Genomic DNA, 23,414 nt, shown 5'->3' with positions numbered 1-23,414 from the left:
ATAAATATATCTCTCTACATTTTCAAAAGAGTCTAGTGATTTTAAGTGTGTCAAATTTTGGTTTCCAAACTTAAGACATCTTTAAAGGGGACTGATTTTCAGAAAACACTGAACTCTGCCTCCAGAAACTTCAGGCCCATTTAAAGTGTCCTATGTTGGGTACTGAATCAGTAGACACTTCTGAAAATGTAGGCCATAGTGCAGGCTTAGGACAGAATATCAGTGAGTCATGACTTTGACTTTCTTGACTTACGTTTCTTTGGGTTACTGTGTTAGAACAAGATTATCCTATTTGATTCAGTCAGGGGATCTAAATTCCAATTTTTTGCCAGTTTAGGCAGAGCAGATAATTAAAGTCCTGATCCACTGGGAAGATCTAAGAGGTAAACTTTACCCTCCATGATATATATATATATAAACACACACAATCATAAACAGAACTGTCTCTCATTTAAAAGGCTGATGTTTCAGCAATTTTTGGAGGAGAAGGTTTGACATCCCTATTCACCACACCAATTGCCACACCCCAACAAAGATAATAAGTAGCAGGCAGTTTCTTAGGGGCAGAACTTCTATGAAGTGGGTTTGGGCTTGGGCCTTAGTATTTGTACAATGATCTTTCATGTAACAGAATAATGAAAAGAAGATATGAAGTGTGGTGGTTTTAGTAATTTACTCAAATAATTTCAACACCAGAGTGCTTTGCCCTTACAGGAAATCTCTTGATCATCAGACTGGTTGCTATGTCTCCTCTGAAGCATAGCCCTATGACTTGGTTTCTATATATATGTTTTTAATTAGCAGCATGACCCTATTATCAAAACTGCTGTTATTTCTTTGCCTTTACAATGAGTCAAGATAAAAGAAGGGGCTATGAACATCTGCCATAAAATTCTATGTCACCATCAATTCTGTTTATCATTGTAATGTAGGGGAATACTACAGAGCTTTATAAATGGTATTTTATATGCTCATAGAAAAAAATATAATTATCTACATTATTTGAAAATGCAGAGTTACAATCTTAATATTCTGATTTAGACACACTGGAGTTAGAAAAGACACGTCAACACATCTAATCCACCCTGCTGCCAATGAAGGAATGTTCTCTGACTATTCCAGTTTGAACATGAATGCTATTAAATCAAAGTTGTCACCATTTTACACTTTCTTTCTGGGTCTTCCTTTCAAATGTGCACATAAGTAAGTTTACTCATGTGAACAGTCCTTTTGGCTTCAACAGGACTACTCGCTTGAATAACCTACTCAACACACGTTTACAGGATTTAGCCTTTAATTTTCCCTTTTAATACTAAACAGTAGCATACATTGTTACTGATTTTCTTCAATTCCACCCTTTCCAGGACAAGCTCAGAAGACAAAGTAACATACTTCAGAAAAACAAGCACCCAAACCCAAATTACCAGAGAACAGGGAGAGAAAAATCCAGGCGTAACTGTAACTGACCTGTGATCCTCTGGGTCCTCGTTTGTGATCCCACTCAGAATGCCCCATGAGCTAAAAAGAGAAGAAAACAAAGTTTATGGTGATAGGTTATGCTGATCTGTTATAAATGAAAGATTCATGTTCTTTGGTATTTTATATAGTTTTTTTTTTAAATTTCGTGTGCTTATTTTTTTTTCCTGTTTAATTAATATACATTTTAGCAATTATTCCTTTTTGTTAAAAAAATAAGCTGTGCTTATTACTTTGATTTTGCATCCGTAAAATTGTTAGGACCAGATCACACCTGCTCTTATGCAGGCAAAATAGATTGTGCTTGTGTTGGTAAAATTCCCACTCATGCTGATTAAGATTAGGGCCAGACGTTCAATATGGCCTGGGCAAGAGGGAGACTGCTACACCAACAACTGGATTATCAAGAAGAGCTGACTTTTGACAAAATGTACATCTTACATCAAGTGTAAAGGGTACTGTCTCTGAGGGGAAATAAGTTAAAATCACTCCACGACATTGGAGAAAAAAGTCAAAGTCATTTGTGGAACGTGAGATGAGGTCAGTGTTTTTTTAACATAATCCTTCATTAAAACTAAGATTTCTGGAGGCACACAATTGCTAAAGTAATACTGTTCATGCTGATCTTATTTTCTGTAGGCCAAATTCTACCCTCAGTTACATACACACAAGTTACTTTTCATGGGACTGCAATGACGTAGGAGCAGCCACCAGACATGGGATTGTATTGAGTTACATGGGGTTGTACGAGCATCCCTCAGGATAGCATTTGGCCTTCTGCATTTCCTCTGGCAGTCTTTAAAATTGTGTGCTTATATCTGGACACACAAAAACACACATACATGGTTTGAGTAAGAAAGTTATATTTGATATGTTGCTACTACCTTTCATAACCTCTGCAGGTGGCACCTGACATCTAAATTGCTAATCTAACGATGAGGGGGACATTGGGGTAGACCCTTCCAAATGGGCTGCCTTGTATACTGTCTACGAGCATAAAACAGGCAAAGACTAAGAAAAAAGGAGCAATTAGTCTTTGCTACTCATACAAGCATAATTTTTTTCAAATATAGTAACAACATGAACATATGAGGATGACTATAAAGTGGGTGGACTCATTACTAATTACTCCCAAATTCCTTTTCTTGCTTTTTTTATTCACTTCCCAATTTCTCCGTCTACGTACCTTCCCAAAGGGAAAGATGGTACAATCAGAACGCAGGCAACTGGTTCCGCACTAACATAACTGAATTTTACAGTCCATGCTTCTTGTTGTATGTGCACTGGAAACTCTAATCACAAGATAAAAAGCATTAAAGCTGCTTTTTAAAAGAAGGAAAAAACCACACACACACACACACACACACACACTCTTATCTGTCTCAATTGTTCCTTTGTGTCCCTTCCTTCATGGCCCCTCCCCCTCCATCATATCTAGGAGTTCTTTTATAATTACTTCTCCCCACAATTTGAGATAAAACATTCATACAGATGACTGCTCCAAAATCAGAAACAATATAAATTGCAAGATCTGACCCCATCTTGACCCTTTTGGTAAAAGCTAGACTCTAGTTATTAGATGATCATGATTGAGAAGGAGAAAGTGTTCTTTGAAGGCATTCGCCTGAAGAAGAGGGGAGTGGCAAGAGTTCCACGACTGCTGGGCAGACATGCAGGCTAGGTAGCTAAGAAGGGCAGTTTCTATATGAAATGCAAAAAATCTTAAACTGAACACACAAATAAAACAAACAACTAACAGTGGCTAGATGTAAGAGCAACTGGGGAGGAAGAAAAAAGCAGGAGAAAAATTGAATATACATAGGTAAAAAAAATGTTTGTAGATTGCATCCCTTTCCCCTCCCTCTATTTATATGATTTTAGCCTATAGCTCTTCAGGCTTCCTCTCCGATTGTACAGCACCTAGTACTTTTTGAACAGTCATCTAATAAATGATAGTAAGCATCTATAGGTCAGAAAAAGGTAGAAAGGTACAAAGTCTTCTAAACATCCATGATCGTATGCACCCCTTTATTCACACCCTACACACTATTGCAGAAACATTTGTACAAAATAAGCCTTGAGGTATCATATGAAAGCTAATACCACACTGGTTATTAATATTATTGTAAAATACATGTGTTAACACTGAATTCCCTCTGTATGACATTACTAAAATGTGTTTGAACCAGACAAATACTGGGAGTGGTAAACAGGTTTTTTCCAGTCAAAGGAAAGGCCAATGCCCGATATAAGTGGAATCACAGACAATTGGCAACCTCAGTCAAGTGGCTATTTATTAGCATATCAGAGACTGCAGGGACAGTTCAATTTGTGTTATAAAAAGCACCAGTGAGGAAAAAACCAGCAGACTCCATGACATCTTTTCTCACAATAGCAGCATGGAACTTTGATAAGAATACATTACACAAGTTCAGTGAACTATAAAAGAGGATAAAGAATCTTCAAGTTACCTTTCACTTTGTACTTTGTGAGAGATCTTGACCATGGGAATGGTCAGCCATCTTGCTGGAAGGAGATGCAGTAAGAATTCTACCTTGAACTAAGACTGCAGTTTTGTTAAGTCTTAGACACTTAAAAGCGTTTTTTATTTTTATGTCTGACTTTATCCCTTATGCTTAACTCACTTAAAACCTCTCTTTCTGAATTAATAAACTTGTTTCACTTTTATTCTATATCAGCCCTGTACTGTGCATGACTTGAAGTGATATTAATGCAAGTTAAAGCAACAAGCTGTTGTGCTTTTGTCTCTTTAAATGAGCAATGAACCTTATTACTCCTCTGATTGTTCCAGCAGAGGGCTGGACAACTCAGAGCACATGGTTTTGGGAAAATTCAGGACTAGGGCTGTATTAGGGGTCACTTGGCTAGTAACCAAGACTATAGTGTAAACAACTAGGCTGCTGGAGTCAGAATTGTAGAACCAGGGCTGCTTATCACATGGACAATCAGTGCATACTTCTATGCTAGCTGGGAGCATTCAGACAGGGAGCAACCAAGCATTATAAGGCGCTCAAGGTTTCAGGATGAGCAGTGACACAACCTCTCTCTGCTCACGTTCTGGGGTGCAATTCAGACAACATCCACTTGCACAGAGAAAGAATTAGAAACAATGTGTAACTGATAACCTTTCTGCTGACTCCCTAGTTTTATTGAAAATACATTTCTGTTCCACTTACTGTGTTGCTGAAAATGCCTGAGGTGCCAATTTTCACCATTTGTTGCTCCATATTGTTATGCTTGTTTATTACTGCATTAAATAAGAGCCTGGATGTTGATATCTCAATGAATAACTGATATTTTAAAAGCGCAAAAGAGATTATCAACCCAAGATATTGTTCCTCAACACTACCTCTGGTGAAACCCTCATCTATATACCTTCAACTCCTTGACCATTGCAACTCTCTAGTCTATTGCCTTCAGTCAACCGACCACAATCCACCACATATGGAAACAAACTGCCTGCTTTCTGAAATGGATGAGAAATTTGTCAATTTACCCTTGTCCTCAAACATTTCCAATGGCTTCCCATTCTTTTCATGTTCCATGATGAAATTGCCCTTCTTGTTTCTAACAAACTCCACTGACTTATTTTAAACTTTCGTGCTGCACAGACCCTGTTCTCTCCACACCCCTCTCCTGTTCCCTCTACTTTCCTCACATTGGCCTCTTTTGTCCTGGTTTCTTCTTTGTCCCATCTCACAATTTTGCAGCTGGTGGTGCAAGAGCCCTCTCCGCTGCAGCTCCTTGTGTCTGGAACAGCCTTCCTGAGTGTCTCTTCCTCCTCCGTGGCCCATCTATTTTTAAATCTCACCTGAAACCATACCTCTTCTGCACCTTTTAGTTGATCTCCCTTTTTGCTACTTATGATTTTAAGGTATAAAGTATTTTGTGTCTCAAGCCTGCAAAGACTTATGCACTTGCTTAACTTCTAGACACTGTGAATGGTCTCAGTGAAAACAACCGAACTGCACCTTTAAGTGCCTAAAGTTAAACATGTTCATAAGTCTTTGCAGGGCTGGGGCTTCAGTTTACGAGGCTGATGTGATTCGAAATAGAGTGGAGATCTGGCATTTTCATAAATATGGTGAGAGGTTCCTTTATCTGCAACCCTCTATCAACAAACTTCAAAAGAAAAATAGACATTTCTGTATGCATAGAGGGGAAAAAAACCCAGTGTAACTGATCCAAACAGAGAGTGGCTGAAAGTGCTTCATACACTAATTCCCTAAACCTTGGAGCACGAGGAGTGTCCCATAGTTCTGAGGCATGCACTGTAGGCACTCCCAGAGCTAGATCCTTCAACTTCTAGCCCTTGGTGGGCTCCCACAAATATTCAGAGTCTGATAAATAACAAAAGGATTGCTTTACTTGGGTGGTCAAAAATGAACAGTGCAATTGCCCTAGGCACAACTGCTTTAACGTTGCCAAATTAAAAGAGAAACACAACATACAAAGGTTCCCAATCCACACCCTAAGGGCAGCTCAGTACCAGAATACAAAAGTGGGGCTCTTCCAGCCTAGTGCTAGGGCAACGGTTCTCAAATGCGGCCACCAGGGGGTTTCTGTGCGGCCACGAGCAACTGGGAGGTAGGGGAAAGGATCCACCTGGCCCTGCCAGGTTTCACCTGACCACAAGCGGGGACTTGTTAGGAGCAGCCCCAGAAGGGTGAATATCCCCTGGCCCTCCCAGAAGCACCTTCTACAGCCGGACTGCAGTGCCAAGGTAAGTGACCCCCCCCCCCCTGCATGTCTGTCTTGGGGTCTGCACCCATCCCTGCTGGCCACTGGCTACCCGCCAGTTCACCGGGTCCCGCCTCTCACTCTCTTCCCTCCCTGCCTTCCCAACATCCACCCCTGTACCCCCAGCTGTATCAGTGGCTGGGGTGTAGACTCCCACCTCCTTCCCTTCCTGACATCCACCCCTCTTTCTTCCCTGCCAGCCGGAGCCGCTTGATTGCCTCCAGGGTCCGCCTCCTTCCTTGAATTCATCCACTCACCACCATTACCACCCCACCCGCCGGCCACGCCAATGCCTTTGGGTCCCAACTTCCACCCCCCTTCCCTCCCTGCCTTTCCGGCACCCACCGCTCCTTCTTTCCTCCCTCCCTCCCTCACTGCCAGCCGCTGGATTGCCTCCAGGGTCCTTGCATTCACCCACTCATCCCCCCCTCCCTGCAACCGTGCAAGTGACCCCCAGCAGTCCCCTCTAAGCTGCAGTTCTTCCCCCCAAAGCAGTCCCCTCCCTGCCTCCTGCCAGGTGGCTCAGGGCAGTTGCTGCACACGTAGTCAGACTGGCTGCTCTGCAGGGAAGAACAAGCAGCTCCCTCCAGCCACCTGGCAGGAGCTTCAGTTCTTCATGCACCGCACTCACCTTTCTCACCTGAAAGGTGAGTGGGGCAAGTGAGGCAGCCTTTCCATTCAAAGAGCTCCTGAACTTTTGCTAATATTCTGATCCACACAATTGATGAATCAAAACCCAGAACTTATTATTTGGACATGTGTATGTGCATGTTTATCTGATTCTCCTAACGTTAACGGAGTATATCCGGAAAAATTGTCAATGCAGCCACCAGCAAGAGGCCACTGTGCTAGGGGTAGTCACTCCAGGCCACTCCTCTCACGCAGGCAAACATGCACAGATCTGCAGAACCCCCGTCCTCAGTCCAGTCCTTTTGTCCAGCGCCTTTTTTTGAGGCTTGTCCACAGCCAATCCTGGCTATCCGTCAGCCATGGTCACCACTGGCACCTAGCCAGGAATCACTGGCCCCTTTCAGCACTTCCGTCCCAGCTCAAACTGTTTGCCTTCTCTCTGCAGCCAGTACTCTGGCCCGCTGCTCCTGTTCATAGGAAGCCCCCCACTTTCTCCTGACCCAGGTAACTCCCATGATCTCTGGTAGCATTCCTTTTCATGCGCTGGAGGGATTATTGAGTCCTTTGCAAACTGGAGGTAACACTGACAAGTTTACACTGTGCTGAATAAGAACCCAGCTGGTTCATTACAATAGCTAGTGTTTGGTTTTCTTTTTACTCTCTCATAATGTAACCATTAAAGTTGTTTACTGAAGAGGGGCCAAATTCACAGGGGGAGTAAGTAGCCATGAGTTCATTGAAAACATTGGAATTACTCCTGCTTATGCCAGAATGAATTTGGCACCAATTTTATTAGCAAACTACGATAGCTCATAGTAGCAAACTAGAGAACCCATATGCTTTTCATTTCCTTTTATTTCATTTCTCAACAAATGTGTCTTCATGAAGTCTGGCATATTTGTTTTTTTGCTGCTGCTAATGCAAGGCAAATTTAGCAAACATTGTTCTTACACTGCATCCCGAGCATTAGCACACTTTACTGAATTAACACCGTGGTGTACCCTGCTGTCATGAAATAAGAATTCCTGGACAAGGAGACCCTTCTACAATTCCAGACTGTTTTCAAGCACAGCAATAAACTTACATTCTTAGAAGTTGTGCCTACAGAGTCAACATTTTTTCTTTTATAACCTACAGAAACCTGGTTTGCATTAAAGTTTAGTTCTTCATTAAAATACAGAATAGCAACTTTTTGCTGTCAATCTATAACATTCTTGTTCACATCTGCAGTGGTCCATTGCACATGAAAGAGGGGGGAAAAAAGCACTCTTGTTCAAGAGCTTTGAGTTTATAAGAACACACAAATACAGTAGCTGTAACACAACCTTCCACATAACCTCTGCAAGCACAACACAATTTTCTAGTGGTTACGCACTGTTTACCTCCGCAAGCCACACTTTGTTAGGTAAATTCCAAAGCTTGAAAAGATTTCCTTTCAATGAGTAATCAGTGAGTGTTAGAGCACAACACATAGAAAACCAGCAAAGCATATATGCCAGATTATTAGACTCCTTGAAATTCATTATTTCTTCAAGTTTAACAGAAATCAGGAGATGAAGAAAATTAAATATTTTTTAAAATACCATAGTCAGAAAGACACCAAGTCCAGACGAGTCTATTCTCAATCTTTTGAAATTACGAGTGAAGGAGACACAGCTTTATTGGATCAGGACACACACGAGAAAGAAGACACAGATATGAGAATGGATTTTAAGTGGCAGGATGCAACTTTAACAACAAAACGTGAGCTTATTCCCTGCCCACTCCTTCCCCCCCAAAATTGCCAAGCATTAATTGTCTCCAGGTGAGTAGATTACCTCAATCCATTACAATTACCTCAATCCATACACCTAAAGATTGTGGGTTGGTCAAACCCCTGTCACTTAATGAACAGTTGAGTCCATTGCTGAATCCCAGCACCCTTCTGCAGTGAAAGGGAATGAGAGTACAGATGGAGGGAGCTCAGTTTGCGAAGACTTAAGATCTCCACAGGCTAACATCTTTGATTCATCCCTTCTGGATCTTAGGCCAGGTTTATTGCAGGAACTGAACCATCAAAATCTATTACCAACCTTGGACTCTGGCTGCAAACTGTGGCAATATTTGACATTTATTATCCCTTCCTCTATCCCTCTTTCCTTTCCTTAAAATACTATCCCCTTTCTTTATTATCCTCACCTACCAAGCCTCCAGGATGCTGTGAGGAAGGCAAAACACACCCCACTACATACATTGCAAATCTTGCCCAAAGGAAAAATCCCTTCCAGAACCGAAAAGGTCAGACCCACAGCAAACCTGAAAATCCAGCTCTTACAATTACCATCTATAGGGCACAGCAGCTTTCGACAGCCAGTGACCGTTCCATATGCTCAGGAATGCTTGATCACATAGTGGGAAGAGTTTACTAGAGCCAACTGACCAATGGGTGCCCAGGGGAAGTGAATACCGTGCTCCACTTTCCCCAGCTTGGGGATCATGCATGGGCAGGGGGTAAGTGCATTCTGGGCAGGAGGAAAGATAAAGGAGAAGGATTCGGATGCCCAAGAATGGGCATGCCCTCCCTCTAAACAGGATTTGAGAGCATTGTTAGTCCTCTGCCATTCTGATCAAACACCTCCCACACTAAAAGAGGAGTGGATATTTGTATTGTATCTTTCATGCAAATTACCACAAAACTCTTTACCAAACTAAATAAAATATTAAAAGAAAAGAGAAATTTAGAATTATAGGTAAAACTGAGCCAATCACCGTGACTCTGTAGGCTGATACTTCTTTTATGAAGACTGCTATCTTACTCTCTGGAATTTGAAATTTCATTGTTAAAATGAATTAAGTCTCTAACTCTTATGGTTGTGAAGAAAATATTCAAAATGTTACCCAGACGTACACCAACGAAGTGATGCTTGACAAAGTCTGTAAAAAGCCTGATAGAACAGGTATCATTTGCTTCTATTCATCTTAAAGGATATTAACATTGATTCATCCCAAAATTTAAATGTGAATACAGCATTACCAATGCTCACAATGTTAATGCGAGTTTTGGGATATTTGATGTTTTTCTTGAAGTCCCAGTTTCCTGAGGCATATGATTAGGTGAGGATCTCAGTTTTTATTCAAAAACACATTCCACATTTCTAGTCCTTATGGAGGTAGAAAGAAAAGCTTGTAAAGGTGACCCAGTTTAACCCAAACATCAAAAACCAGAAAGCAAAGAAAAAGAACCCAAAATGTGTTGGGTTTTTGTTTTTTTTTTTTTTAAATGTCATGATTTTCTTAGGCCTGATGATTTTTGAATACCTGGGATAGGCAATACTGTGGATATTGTTGACTATGTCACTGCTGACCAAAACATGGAAAAACAGGAGCACTCATATTATGAGGATCTGCATAACGTGGGCACTCTTTGTATGTGCAAAAAGGGTAGGTGTTTCACTTACGTTTTTAGGAAGGGAGCGGGTGCCCACAGAAATGGCTTAATGCAGCACTTTGAATGTGCAAGTTAGTTTATTTAAGCAGCAAATCTTACATCCTGATGGAGCTTTATCTGAGAAAATGAGGAGTTGCTTTGGTATTAAGTACTTCTGAACACCAATAAAGAATAGTAAATGTAGTGTTTCATAGAAGACTGTAAATCAGTCTATAGCATGGAAGGAGGATTCTGACAAAAAAAGGGAGGCTTTCTTGTTAACAGCTATGCCCTTTTCATAGGTTCTATGTCTATTCCACAGGGATCTATTATTCTGGCCTTTTTATTTTGTATATTATGAGTATGGATGAATTGATGGATGAATGGAAGGAAAAAATTACACTTGTTGGGTGTCTTTACAGGTTACATAAAACAGGCACAGAAGAGAAGAATGGTAAAATAATCCAAAGCCCACTGAGGTAAATAGGTGTCTGTCTATTTGATGGGCTTAGCATCAAGTCCAAGCGGGGGAGAGAGAGAGGATATAACCTTAATACAGTTGCTTAGGCTATACAGAAAATACATCATTTTCATCCTTTGGATAAGAAAACATAGATCAGAATTGGACTCATGTTTCTATCACAGTAGACATAAATCAGATTCTTGTTGTTCCCTAACAAATAAATGAAAAATAAGTACAAATGAAATAAGCTAAAATGCTACAGAACAGCCTCTCTGAATATTCTGTAAATGTGAGCCAGATACTCAATTACTCTCCTGCCTTCTGTGTTCTCTGGTAGATTATTTTTCCCCATGGATAATATGTCCTGAACTTTTGAGAATCTGTATATGGGATTTGGGAAGCATGTGAAGTGCTTTTTTTTTTTTTTTTTTTTAAAGCCCAGAAGAAAGTAATGGACAGCTAGCAGCTACAAAATTATGAAGATTTTTGTCTGGCAAATGGCCAGTGGTTGTAGAAGTAGCTCATAATTTGAGCTCTCTCTAATTTGGGAAGTTAGTATTCAGTATGTCTGGATATGGGGATGTAATCACTACATGTGGGAAGAAGCCCCATGTTTTGATCTTAACCAATGAACAGCCTGAACATATTTGAGTTTCCCCATCTGTAAAATGAGGACACCGCCTCCTTCCGGCCTTTGCTCAGAAGACTAGTAGATTGATATGAAGAGATGAAAAGTATTTTTATACAACATAATAATGGTGTACAATGAATGTTGCCCCCTATGGTGTGTATTCATTTGACCCAGATAATCATTTCACTAACAGAGTATTATGTGTGCTGTTTATATCAGTTTCTTTTACTGTAAAGAAAAAATTCCTTTTTATACTGGTATGCTCTAACATATGAAAAACAAACCTTTTCAGACAACCAGTCACAAACCCCCAGACTCTAAGTAGGGCAAGCTTTAAGGACAAGAAAAGGCAAGCAACTATTTGGGGCTTTGTACAAACTTGCAGCTCACGTGCTTGCTGATCTAGCCCTTTGGCAGTGGGACTAGACGGGCGACAACTCTGTACCCACTCTCTCACATCATCTTACAGTCCTGCAATTCACAAAGGTCAGCTTCGGTTTTGAGACCTGCAAGAAGAGATGCCTTTTAGCCACATCTTGGTCCAATAAGGATTTTTCAAAAGTTCAAGGGCTGCTGGCTGACAGCTAGAGATGGAGGCAATTTTGAAAAAGGAGAGAGGCTACAAAATGATTTGAGATAGTCTGAGAAACACAGTACTATTCCATGTTTAAGGTTTAATTGGCAGGGCTGTAAGGCAGTAGTAGCAGCCTGGAGAGTGACTGCATGGAGATTTTTCCCTGTAGAACAAATGCTGAATGACTATCTAGCTAAATAAGCACTATGAAGCTGGTATCATAAGAAAACTAGAAGCTACTCAGTCAGATTCTATGAGGTGATTCGTGAACTGTCACGGTCTAGATCATGGGTATGCCATAGTCAAGCAACTAATCACATTAACACAAGACGGTGTGCAAAGCAAGCAAAATATAAGAAGCTTTAAAGCAGTTAGTTAACAGGATACCGGGCAGCAGGAAACATTGAAAGTAAAACTATCAACAAGTAAAAATAAATGAGATGCAGGTTGGTGCTGCAGCACATGTGAACAACATAAAAGGAAATAACAAAAAGTTCCTGTATTAATGGTGAAGAAACTGTCTGAAGGACACGACCACAGACTCCATTCCAAAGGAATAACAGGAATAGGATAATATCTGGTTCTGGAAGAGGAGGCAAAAAAAGATTACACTTCTGAGAACTTCTCTCATGGTTGCATATGAACTTTCATAATATTTCCAGACCAAACAGTGTTTGACTTTTGTAAAAATTCTGGCTTCGCTGCATGAGGACAAGAGGAAATATAGATATATAGTAAGGCAAATTGGAACTGACAGCAGTCTAGCTTATGGAGGAACAATTATGCATCCATTGATCAATACGTTGACTTGAAACAAGCATGGTTAACTTTCTACAGTAAATAGGTTTCATTAAAAAAAATGAAGAGAATAGATTTTTGGTGAAGCATTCACCTGCTCTCACTTAATTCTTAGTGACTCCAATGGTATAGAGTCAAAAAGACATTTGCCGATGTGGAAAAGATTTCACGTAACAAGACACTGCTAGAGGGTTTCCAAATCCCTTAAACTGATTTCCAGTGGATGCGTTTTCAACCTTTTTTTTTTTTTTTTAAATCAAAGCATTCATCTAAAGATTCCACTGTCCACCATTCCATGCTTTGCATGGCTGTTATTACCACAACGTAGGGAGAAAAAGTCTACGTTGCCAGGCCAAGACAAAAGGATTGAGAGCAACCTTTCCTGATATGAAAATAGTTGTGATGGGAGTGTAATGAGCTGAGGGTAACTGACACTGGGAAGGCTCTTCTGTAGGGGAAGACCATGGCAATGAAACAATGTCACGTCTCATAACTGAAGGAAAGGATGCACAATAATGAGCTGGTAAAGATGCAGAAGTAGAATGGAAGAAAAGGAAAAAATTACTACACTAGATGCTCGTTAGTAGCAACATATCAGTGCCCCTTTCCTATGTTGCTCTTAAATGGCTGTTGCTGTAAGGGGGAGCGTCGTCTGGCCAGAGGCATATGAGAGTTAAAGGTGACTGGAAAGGGTGGGGCAGTTACTTTGCCCCCAGTCGGCAAAATGGCTGATTGAAGCTGGCTGCTGGGGACAGGGGGAGGATGCTCCCCCTGGCAGCTTCATGCTCCACCCTGGTGAGGGATGGATGGCTGGGGAGGGCACCGTAGGCAGCCTGAAGTGGAAGGGGAGGGCTCCTAGCAGAAACAGCAGAAACAGGAGGAGGGGAAGGGACAGGTCAGTGCACTAGGGAGGGGGATCCCCTGACCCCCCAACTGCAAAACAGCACACCCACACCCTGCCTCCAGCAACGGAGATGGAGGGGACAGCTCAGTGTATGGGGGGATTCCCATACTCCCCACCCCTGCTGCCTGCAAAGCAGATGCTGAGGAAGGGAGGAGGAATCCCTTCTGCTGCACCCCTGATCCCAGTTTCCCTCCGGCCCCAAAATATCCCTCTTCCAGACCCTCCCACCATGCTCTCCACACAGGCTCTGTCAGGCAGAGCAAGTGGAGGGGGCTGTGTGCCCTGGAGCTGTGCGAAAGGGCCGGAGTTGGGAGGAGAGAGGAAAGATGCAGTTGGGGGGGGGGGGGGGGAAGAGGGGTAGCACCCCTACATGCCCACCAGTTCCACCCCTGAATGTGACATCACAACGGCACAAATATTGCTCTTACGCTGCGGCTGTGTTGCGCTTACCGAGTGGACAATTCACGGTAGGGAAAGTGGTCCCAGGTGAAATGTTGCTCATAAGCAGCAGTTGCTCTTACAGTGTGTTGCTGCAAACAAGCATCTACCGTACTTCAAAACCCTATTCAAAGTAGATGCATTTAGTCACTGCAGATCAAACGTACACATTCAAGTCCATTTTTTGTGCATTAGCTTCCTGGAAAGAGACAAGAATCATATAGGCTTATTTATATATTTTTGCTTTTCCATGGGGAATCATTAACTACATACCAACAGAGCACTGCAGTCCTAGTACTGAACTGAACAGACTGCTGCTGGCGCATCTCAACATACTGTTCAAAAGAATATTCAGTAATTTAGTGTAGGAATGAATCTAAACACTTTTCTCCTACAAGAAGAAATCTGTCCTGCTTTGTGTACTGCAAGCGGCATAAGGGTTCTCTCTCTAGCACACAAGTGATCTCCACTCAGAACACAGCATTTTGCAGTCCATTATTTTACACTGACCCCAAACAGCAATGTTCTCTTGAGGTACTCACATTTTCCAGTATCACGTGAGAGGGTCTATATGCCTTATATGAACCAGGTATTTTGAAAACAGAACATTGCCTTTACTGGATAATAACTGAGAGCCTGATCCAAAGCTCACTAAAGTCTATGAAAAAGACTTCAGTCCTAAGTAATTTGGCTGATCCACCTGCATTACTAAACCAGAAAATGAAAATTCATATTAAGGGCAATTTAAAATATTTTGGATTTTGGCCTAGAAGAAAAGTTTATGACTGAATGGGCCTGGAGGTCATTTAAACCTTTAGAAGCAGTTTTTCTAGGAACAGACTGATCCACATTGGCAGGACAGCAAAGGAAAGTGTGCCTTGCCTCCATCTATGTTGTACTTCCTCTTTGCATAAATACAGGACATTATTGTCCAGGGCTATCAATCCAGCAATTTTCACAGGATCTAAAATTCACTTAGGAGGAGGACAGGAAAACAAAAATTTGTAAGTGTTTCCAATGCATACCAGAAGCTAAGGCAATATAAAAGGAAGGTTTCATAATAAACAAATTTCAGGATGTTTAACAAACCTGGTATTTTTCAGTAGTGTATGCACTTGTGGGCAAATGATAAAATGAAAAAATAAAATAAATAAAAATAAAATCTACCTAGACCTTTCTAACAGGGCCGTCTGATATCTGATTGACGTGACACGTAAAACCCTTGGATTATGGGAACAGCTAGCTTCAGGATGAATGTTTCCCTGACGTTCAGAGATGGGGTTGAAATACAGTGGAGCAATACAATGGTGAGTCCAAAACAGAAACATAATTTATCCTCGGTTCAGTGGATGCAATTGTGCGTTCTTCTGTTAGATTATGTTAAATGTCAGCACCCTAAGGAACGTTTGTGATTTAATGAAGCAAAATTTAACACTAAAGAATCTAGATTCTCTGTCACACTACTATATTAGGTATTGTACATATAATGAGCTTCTAGTGAGGAAGATTTTCTTTGCATCTTTAAAATGAGCTTGTTAACCAAAATTGCCAAGTAGATTGGGGTGTTGACTAGTCTAAGTATACCACCCTAGTAGGAAATTGACAGGTGGTGAGGAGGATGGGAGCAACAAAACAAATGAAAAAGAGCACATAGGTCCCAGTGACATGTTTAATCAGAGAGGGGTGGCTTAACTAGTAGCAAACCCTGATGCATCTAAGGAGTCTCTCCATGAAAGGCTAAAGTTAATCCACTGAGTATCCACTAGTAGGTCATACTACAGTTCCAGAAAGAGAAATTAGAGCAGTGAGGCTCCATCTTCTAAAAGTTAAGTGATCTTTGAAGGTTGGCCTCTAAAGGGAAGCAGTTTCACCAGGTCAGTAATCATTTCACCCCAACAGAGAAAGAATTTTTTTTAAAAAAGCAAAAAAAAGCAGATTCTGTCATTCGTACCCTATATCTTGAGTCCTCACAATTCACAAGGCTGGCCTTGAGTTTCAGGTGATAGATCCCATCTACTGGAAGTCCTAGAATTACACTGTATTGTCTGGTAGATTACTACGAAGCATCAATGTCAAAATTCAAAGCATGTTCTGTTTAAACACAGTCTTGGGAAGAGGGGAGGATTTTAGACTGACTGCTTTTTACTTCAGTCTATTCACTTTAAGTTCAACAAGCAATGCTTCATCATTCATCCAGGAAAACCTGCCTCTCTGCCACCCAAACTGGATCATCCTGCCAAATTAATTATCACCCCGCATTTGTCTATTGCTGAGGGGTGGAAGGGAAATGCAAGTGAATGAATGTAGCAGTGACCCGAGCAAAAATGAATCTGCTGAAACAGAACTAATTAAATCAGTTCAATGATCTTCCTCTAGCGTGGCACGTTTCACTAACGCCCTCCTCAATGAGGCCCCACCTCCACAACTGTCCTGGGCAAAACACTTTTTGGGACCAGAGAGGATGTGTATTAAGGAGCAAGCTAGATATTTCCTATTTATCCCTACATGGTATAGAAAAACAACTGACAAAACCACCTTATTAGTTTCCTGTTGAAATGCACACAGAGAAAATCCTGGCCATACTGTACATGTAACAGCTGGACAGCACTGGGATTTCCCCCTCCATATGAATTGAGGTTTGAAATGTAGGTGAATTTAGGTTCGTGAAAGGTTTTAGGTCGGCTTGAAGATTCAAGTCCTCTATCCAATGCACAAGCACAATGCAGACAGCAGCAGCTGCTCAATGTTTTGCCCATACTACTGCACCGTCAGGCCTTACCCTGATCCGGGGCAACTATATATCTAAAGATGAAAGGATTGTTCTGTCTTTTGTCAATTCAGTCCATAGTGTATGTGTTTACGCTGTCAACATAGGTGTCAACAGGGATGGTGGTTTTCAGGGGGATGTAGGGTTAATTTTCAACCATAGCTAGGTATTGCTGGAACAAAATGCATCATGGCTATAACCGCCATTCCTCATACACATGTTTAATCCCATTGATTTTGGTGGGACTATTCACAGTCAGTAAAATTAAGCACATCCCTTCAGATTGGGATTGGGACCTAAATGTAAATGTACATCACTGTACAAGATGAAAAGAGACCTGCTCAACTGTGAATGAGATTACTTTTCCCTTAATTTAAAAGGGCTATAAACCCTCACATTACCAAAAGTAACAGAGACTTGTGCTTTAGGTCACCTTGTAGGAGCCAAAAATCCTGGATTCTTTTCCTGTTCACAACTGTGAAGTCCAGTGTGGAAAATATGACAAATTGTAAATTTACGCAGCGACAGTCTCGAAAAGTATAGTTATTCTGCATCAGCAGCTCTACCCGACAGTTTGAAAAGTAGAATAATAAACAATCATCGGGGTCTTATTAGCAATCAGCTCTGATAAATACAAAGTAATGCTCGGAGTTTTAACAAAAATATGATTTGCCTACCAAAAATAAATTCTAATATAAACATCCCCATTATACAGTGATCTCTGAAAAGGGATTCCTCAACAAACCTACAAGAGATGCCTTTGTGCAAGGAACCATGGCAAGTCTTGTAAACTCAGGCTTCCTGGATTTCCTGCAGAATCTCACATAAACCCCTTGCCTTCCAGAGGATATCACTTTTCAACAGCCTTCACTGCATGCGACACAAACTGACAACAGGAGCAAAAAAGAAAACAAATGTTCAAATACGATAAGGAATGGAAATGGCAAGCCCCTTCATACAACAAAAAACAAAAATCAGTGATAACTTTTTGTCATTGCATCCAATTGCTTTGCCCTTGGGAGGTTTCTCTCCCTACAGGAACATTTACAAATCGGTCAATGACTTTGTAAATGGAACAGGCATCACTAACTTGTATTGGCAATGAAAAGTACTGAAAGTGTAGATATCCATATGGGATCACTGTCAAGATAGGTCAAATTTTAGGCTTACCAGTCTTGACAGCGTCCTTTTAGATAAACCTAGACAGCAACAAACAGTAAGGCAAAGAGGCAGGATTCTGAGTAATCTCTAAGTAGGTGTCTAAACAGGCAACTGTTTCTCATTCACACCCAACTCCTACTCCAAAACACACATTCCTGTCACATGTGCTTCACTCCATCTAGAATGCACAGATGCTGGATATAAACAGGCATGTTTCAGGGGCATGAATGCAGGGCTCACATTAGGTGGAAAAACCAAACAAAACACCAAAACCTGGTGATCAGCATCCCTCCTTTAAATAGGAGAGGGTTAAGTGGAGATTTCTAGTGCCAAATTAAAAATAAATTATTTTTAAACATAGGCTGAAGTATTAACACAACTTAAAACTCTGCCAGTCAAACTACTATGAATTTAAAAACTTTGTTTTCAGAATTATTTTATAGGCTCTAAAATCTACAAACAAAAAGCCTCTAAAGATAAGAGTCCAAATGTTGGATTATATACATTTCCTTGCATTGGGGGCAGTGAAAGGCTGAACCACCCTAGTACAATCTCCAGGGGGCACTATGCTCTCCAGAGCTACCCAGCACCATCACTCTTTCTCCTGCTTGTCAGAGCCCTGGCCCCCTGTGGAGATGTGGCAGGGACCACATGGCTCCATTTATGCTCATGTGGCTAGTACTACTACCCTCACATAGTCCTTGTGATCTGGTGAGCATGAGGACTACAAATGTAGTCAGCCCCTGAGCACGAGGGCAGATCAACAAGGGCAGGACACAATCTAGTCGAAGTGAGATGAAAGGAGGCCATTGGCAGCCTTAAAAAGGATTTTATGTTGCTTGAATAGATAAGTTAGGGAAAACAATTTAAAAAGTGACCGCTGGTTTTGATGGACTCTGTTTTTGGATGCCTAAATTGAGACACCTTGAGCCCGAGTTTCAGAAGTGTTGTTTGCCCACAACTGAGTTGTGATGGATGAGGCCTGAAGTGTCTGAAATGGGCATGACAAACTAAGGCATCCAAATCAGGGGACAATTTTGAAAACTTGTACTTCAAAGCCACAGATGGAGTCTGTGTCAGAAGGAAAATTAAAAGTCGTGAATTCCTGGCCCCCCACACTTTGCTAATAAGAAAATCAGAAACTTTCCACATAAATGGTACAGTTTCAAAATCCTATTATTTATACATAAAGGCACCAAAGGATACATGTGATGTATCTTATTTCTGAGGTGCTGTAGTCCCAAACCAATATGTCGAACAACATCCTAGAGCACAGATCAAATGGGAGGGAAATGGCTAGGATAAATACATATCACATACCAACATCTAACAAATACAAGTTACTCAAGGAACAGGTTTTCAACTTGGGGGTTGGAAACAAGTTTCAGCAGGTAGGGACTACTCTCTCCCTTCTTTATGGCTAGATGCAGGGGTGTCCCAAAAAACCCCCGTTATTGTCACATGGGGTCACAGTATAGAAGAGATGGAGAACCACTGGCCTAGAATAACCTAGTTGTATTAAAACCTGTACAATCTAATATTTATCTATACTGCTCAAATACATCACCTAACTGGGCTAGCACCGATGAAGAAAACAATATTTTCTTTACTTACTTTATGAAACAATCTATACAAGATGCCAGCTGAAAGAGTATATTCCTCCTTACTCCGGCCCATTAGGGGTCCCCGAGGCATGCTTCTCACCGTTGCCAAAGTAATTTCAGTTGCTACTTTCCTCAGTTACGGTGTGTCCCCCACAATATGTACATTTTGTCCTCTTACACAAGGGTTTGGCTGGAAATATTATTTTACTTCTATATTCCAATCAGCCAAGGCCTGCTTCAGTAGAAGTTAATGCACATCACTTAATCCTAGTCAGTAGATCCCCTGGCTGGGGATAAGACAGAACCACATGGATGAAATCCTGGCCCCACTAAGGCAAACATCAAAAACTCTGCACCCTTTGATTTTTCCTGGTGCATGGACATCAGACCTATCCTCATCCCTGAGACTGCAGACACCTCGATAATTACAGTTATTCTATACCTTGGTTTGAGCCCTGTTCTGCTTCTCTAGGCCCAATCAACATATGTGGGATCTTAATAATCACTTACTTAGTATTCTAGCCTCAAAGCATTATCCAAAAATTAGGAAGTCTCACAAGATCCTTGCGAGAAAGTTTAGAACTATTATCTCCATTTTACAGACAGAAAAACTGAGGCTTTAACTGTTCAATTACTGGTCATTTGTCTGGATTTTGTTCTGAGCAAAGGAGCTAAAATATTGTGTGAAAGGCTTTTCTTATGAGATTTCCAATCCAATTTTTCAAAAATCAAGACTTTTAATCTTAGCGGATTTTCCTTCGGTCAGGGAGAGTCCAAACGTCTACACTGCAATTAAACAGCTTCTTATTCCGAGTCAGCGGGCATGGGCCAGCCACGGGTTTTTAATTGCAGTGCAGACATACCCTTTGTGGTAACAGTGCTTCCTACAAGGAGATCGGTTGCCACCAATCTCTGCAGTACCAGGGGACAATTTCTCTATGAACTGAGAACATTGGGAAGAACAATGGAAAATTCCTCGTACCTATCTTTGACATGTAGTCTAAATATAGTTTTTGTAACTCACCATCTCATTTGACCTAGAACTGTCACTTTGTTGCTTTTTTAAAAATGAAGTTAAAAATAAAACAAATTTCTTTTTAAAGAGAAATTAATAAAGTTATTAGGGGGTCTGGCTCGCTATGGGGTAATAGAATTTTTCCCAAACTGCCAATTCAAATTACGCACAAGTCAACCATGACAGAAAACATACCACTTGACTGCTGTTTGGTGACCTATGTGAAATGAGTTTGATAGTATCAGATCTAGTTCCTATGGGACACGTCTTTATCACAAAGCTACTATTCACAATGGACGGCAAACCACAGTCTTGTTGGCACTCTATGCTGTGAAATCATGAATTAAATGGGCATGAATGCTGAACTATTCTCTAGGTTAGGGGTACATTGGCAATGCACTGTCAGGAAAGCTAGTCTCTTTCATTAACCCATAACTCACAGATGAGCACAAAAACAAAGGGTGAAAATAAAGTTGTTATACAGAACGACAAATGAAAGGCACTTCCAAGATGTTTTTAGAGCTTCCAATAACACTCCCAATTCTCAAGATAAATTAGCCAGAATGTCCACATAATTTTTCATTAATGTGGATGGTATTAGCAGCATTGATATTTCTCAAAATTGTATCTATCTCAGGTCTTACAATATTAGGTGTTTTTCTGAAAGCCCCAGGTCCTGGAGCCATGTGACTATATAAAAATCTCAGCTTTCATTTAAAAGTAAAAGGAAGTTCCCAAACTGGAGAAAGAAATGTGAATCTCAAAGGATCCGAAAGAAGAAAGCACGTAAAAAGAACCTCAACTTTATTTTTAAACTCATGATTTTTAAGCCAATGTTGCAATTTTAGAGGGCCTGAGTTATAATTGCTGAATGGTTGAGACTGCACTGGCTAGTATTTAATGGGATAACCTCAGTCCTGAATTTTTATCACCAGTCAAACTGGTAGGTATGGTAAAACTAAAACAAACAAACAGCTACCTCAACACAATGAAAGAACAAAAGTAAGATAAAGGAAGAGTTTTCTAAAAATAACTCTCTCAGGGCCCAAATTATCTCAGTAGCTACTTGAAAGACTACATGCAGTGTGAGTCGCAAAGGTCAGAAAGCACGTGTAACGTGCCCTATAGCTTTCCCACCGTTCACATATCTGCTTCTGTAATTGTAGATTACTGTGAAAAATCCTCCCAATCTACTGTAGGCCTCGTGATTGAAAAATGGGTCTCTGTTTCATGTGTGTAAGAGAGAGAGAGAGAGAGAGAGAGAGCGTTAAAAATGTATTGCACAGAAAATATTTTAATCTTACATCTAGCGTTAGTTGCCAAGTAGAGCGGGAGGGTTTTTTGCCAGTGAAATAAGATTCTGATTAGCAGTTAGTGTAACAGGTAAGAACAACATCCCAATCAGAGCCATATAGAACGGCTGTGCGAGAAACAGCCTGCTCCCCGATGCCATGTATGCAAAGAGCAGCAGTAGTGAAAGCAGCCAACACTTTACCTGCAGAAATGCAGAGGCAGAGGTGGTCAGAGAAACTTTGACGGAACCATACTCCACTGGAATACGCAGGTCTTTTGAAATCCAAATGCTTTGTAAAACTGGGTCGGCTGCGCTAGCGTTTTGTTTTGAAAGAAAACGGAAAAAGAGTCCCACTAATGTCAAAACAGCCTATTTCGATTGTGTGTTTTGAAACTACTGAAGTTTTATTTTGTATCACATCATATATCAAAATATAAATACTCATTTTCAAAAAGTGAACTTGAAACATTTCAGTGTTGTCAGAACAAAACGTTTTGAACTACCTGAAATGATTCCCTCCCCCTCCAGAATTTCCCTTTGGGGAGAATTCAGAAACTTTGTGGGTTTGTTCAAATTTGGAATTAGGTCAAATCTGGAGATCTCAAAATCCTTTGTGAAACAGAACTTTCATCCTCCACAGTCTAAGGGATGGGCAGCGAGTGACCTAGTATACAAGGCAGAAATGGCCTATCTTGCATAGAATAGTGAAGACTGCCTTGGAGAGAGCAGAGACACAAGGGCAAATGACTGGCATCTAGGGGGGTCACAGTATGGAGGTGCTACTGATGGAGAGCAGTGGACGAAATGAGAACAGCAGGCTCATTTTCAAAGCAATTAATAGAATATGCTATATACCCGCACAAACATGCACCGATCATTTACTAAAATCTTTTGGCAGACGTTGAGTATGTTAGAACCCTCCAAAATCTGTTCTCATGTAAGAAAACACACTGAACTGAGAGGCACTGCAAGTTGGAAAACAGACTGGACCAGAGGGGTGAATTGAAACTGTACTGACCCCAGACTCAAAACTCCTTTAAAGCACAGATAGTTTTCAAGTGTATGCCATGCACCAGTGACGTAGAGTCAAACAACATCTGCCTGTCCCTTCTTTCTTCAGAAATTGATGTGTGTGCCTCGCTCCCTGTTGTCCACTGATTCACCTCTGCACTGGGACCCAAATCCTAAAGGATCTTGTCTTAATCCTCCGCAGCTGGGATGAGGCAGAACACAGGAGCAGAATTCCAGAAGAGGTCTTTACTTTTGATTGCCATCTAAGTTAATTTCCTAGGAGGAGGAAGTTGGAAGTAGAATGTCAACTTTCTTTGGGGAGGGTTGGAGGGGACCAAAAAAATGTACAAAGAACATGGCAAGCAGCTAGCTGTTTTTATTTTGCTGTGTGGGAGTCATAGGTCTAGCATTTCATGCCAGAAGGGAATCTCACTTGCACCAATATCAGCAGAAAGCCTTTTAACATTGCTTTTATAATTGA

At 41.0% G+C, this 23,414-nt stretch overlaps 1 protein-coding gene across 1 annotated transcript in view; it reads right to left on the bottom strand.

Annotated features, from left to right (window-relative positions):
- Positions 1-23,414, bottom strand: part of PDE3A (phosphodiesterase 3A) — a 496,440-nt gene that overhangs the window by 128,246 nt on the left and 344,780 nt on the right. Inside the window, exon 4 of the mRNA XM_067559180.1 lies at positions 1,468-1,518. Coding sequence (XP_067415281.1) covers positions 1,468-1,518 — 51 coding nt within the window. The remainder of the gene's footprint in view (positions 1-1,467; positions 1,519-23,414) is intronic.

Source organism: Emydura macquarii, unplaced genomic scaffold, assembly GCF_026122565.2.
Source record: "Emydura macquarii macquarii isolate MOO-44397 ecotype Brisbane River unplaced genomic scaffold, CSIRO-AGI_Emac_v2 contig_2205, whole genome shotgun sequence".
NCBI classification, from domain to species: Eukaryota; Metazoa; Chordata; order Testudines; family Chelidae; genus Emydura; species Emydura macquarii.
Note: the sequence above shows the minus strand (reverse complement) of the source record. Positions and strands in the feature narration are given on the sequence as shown.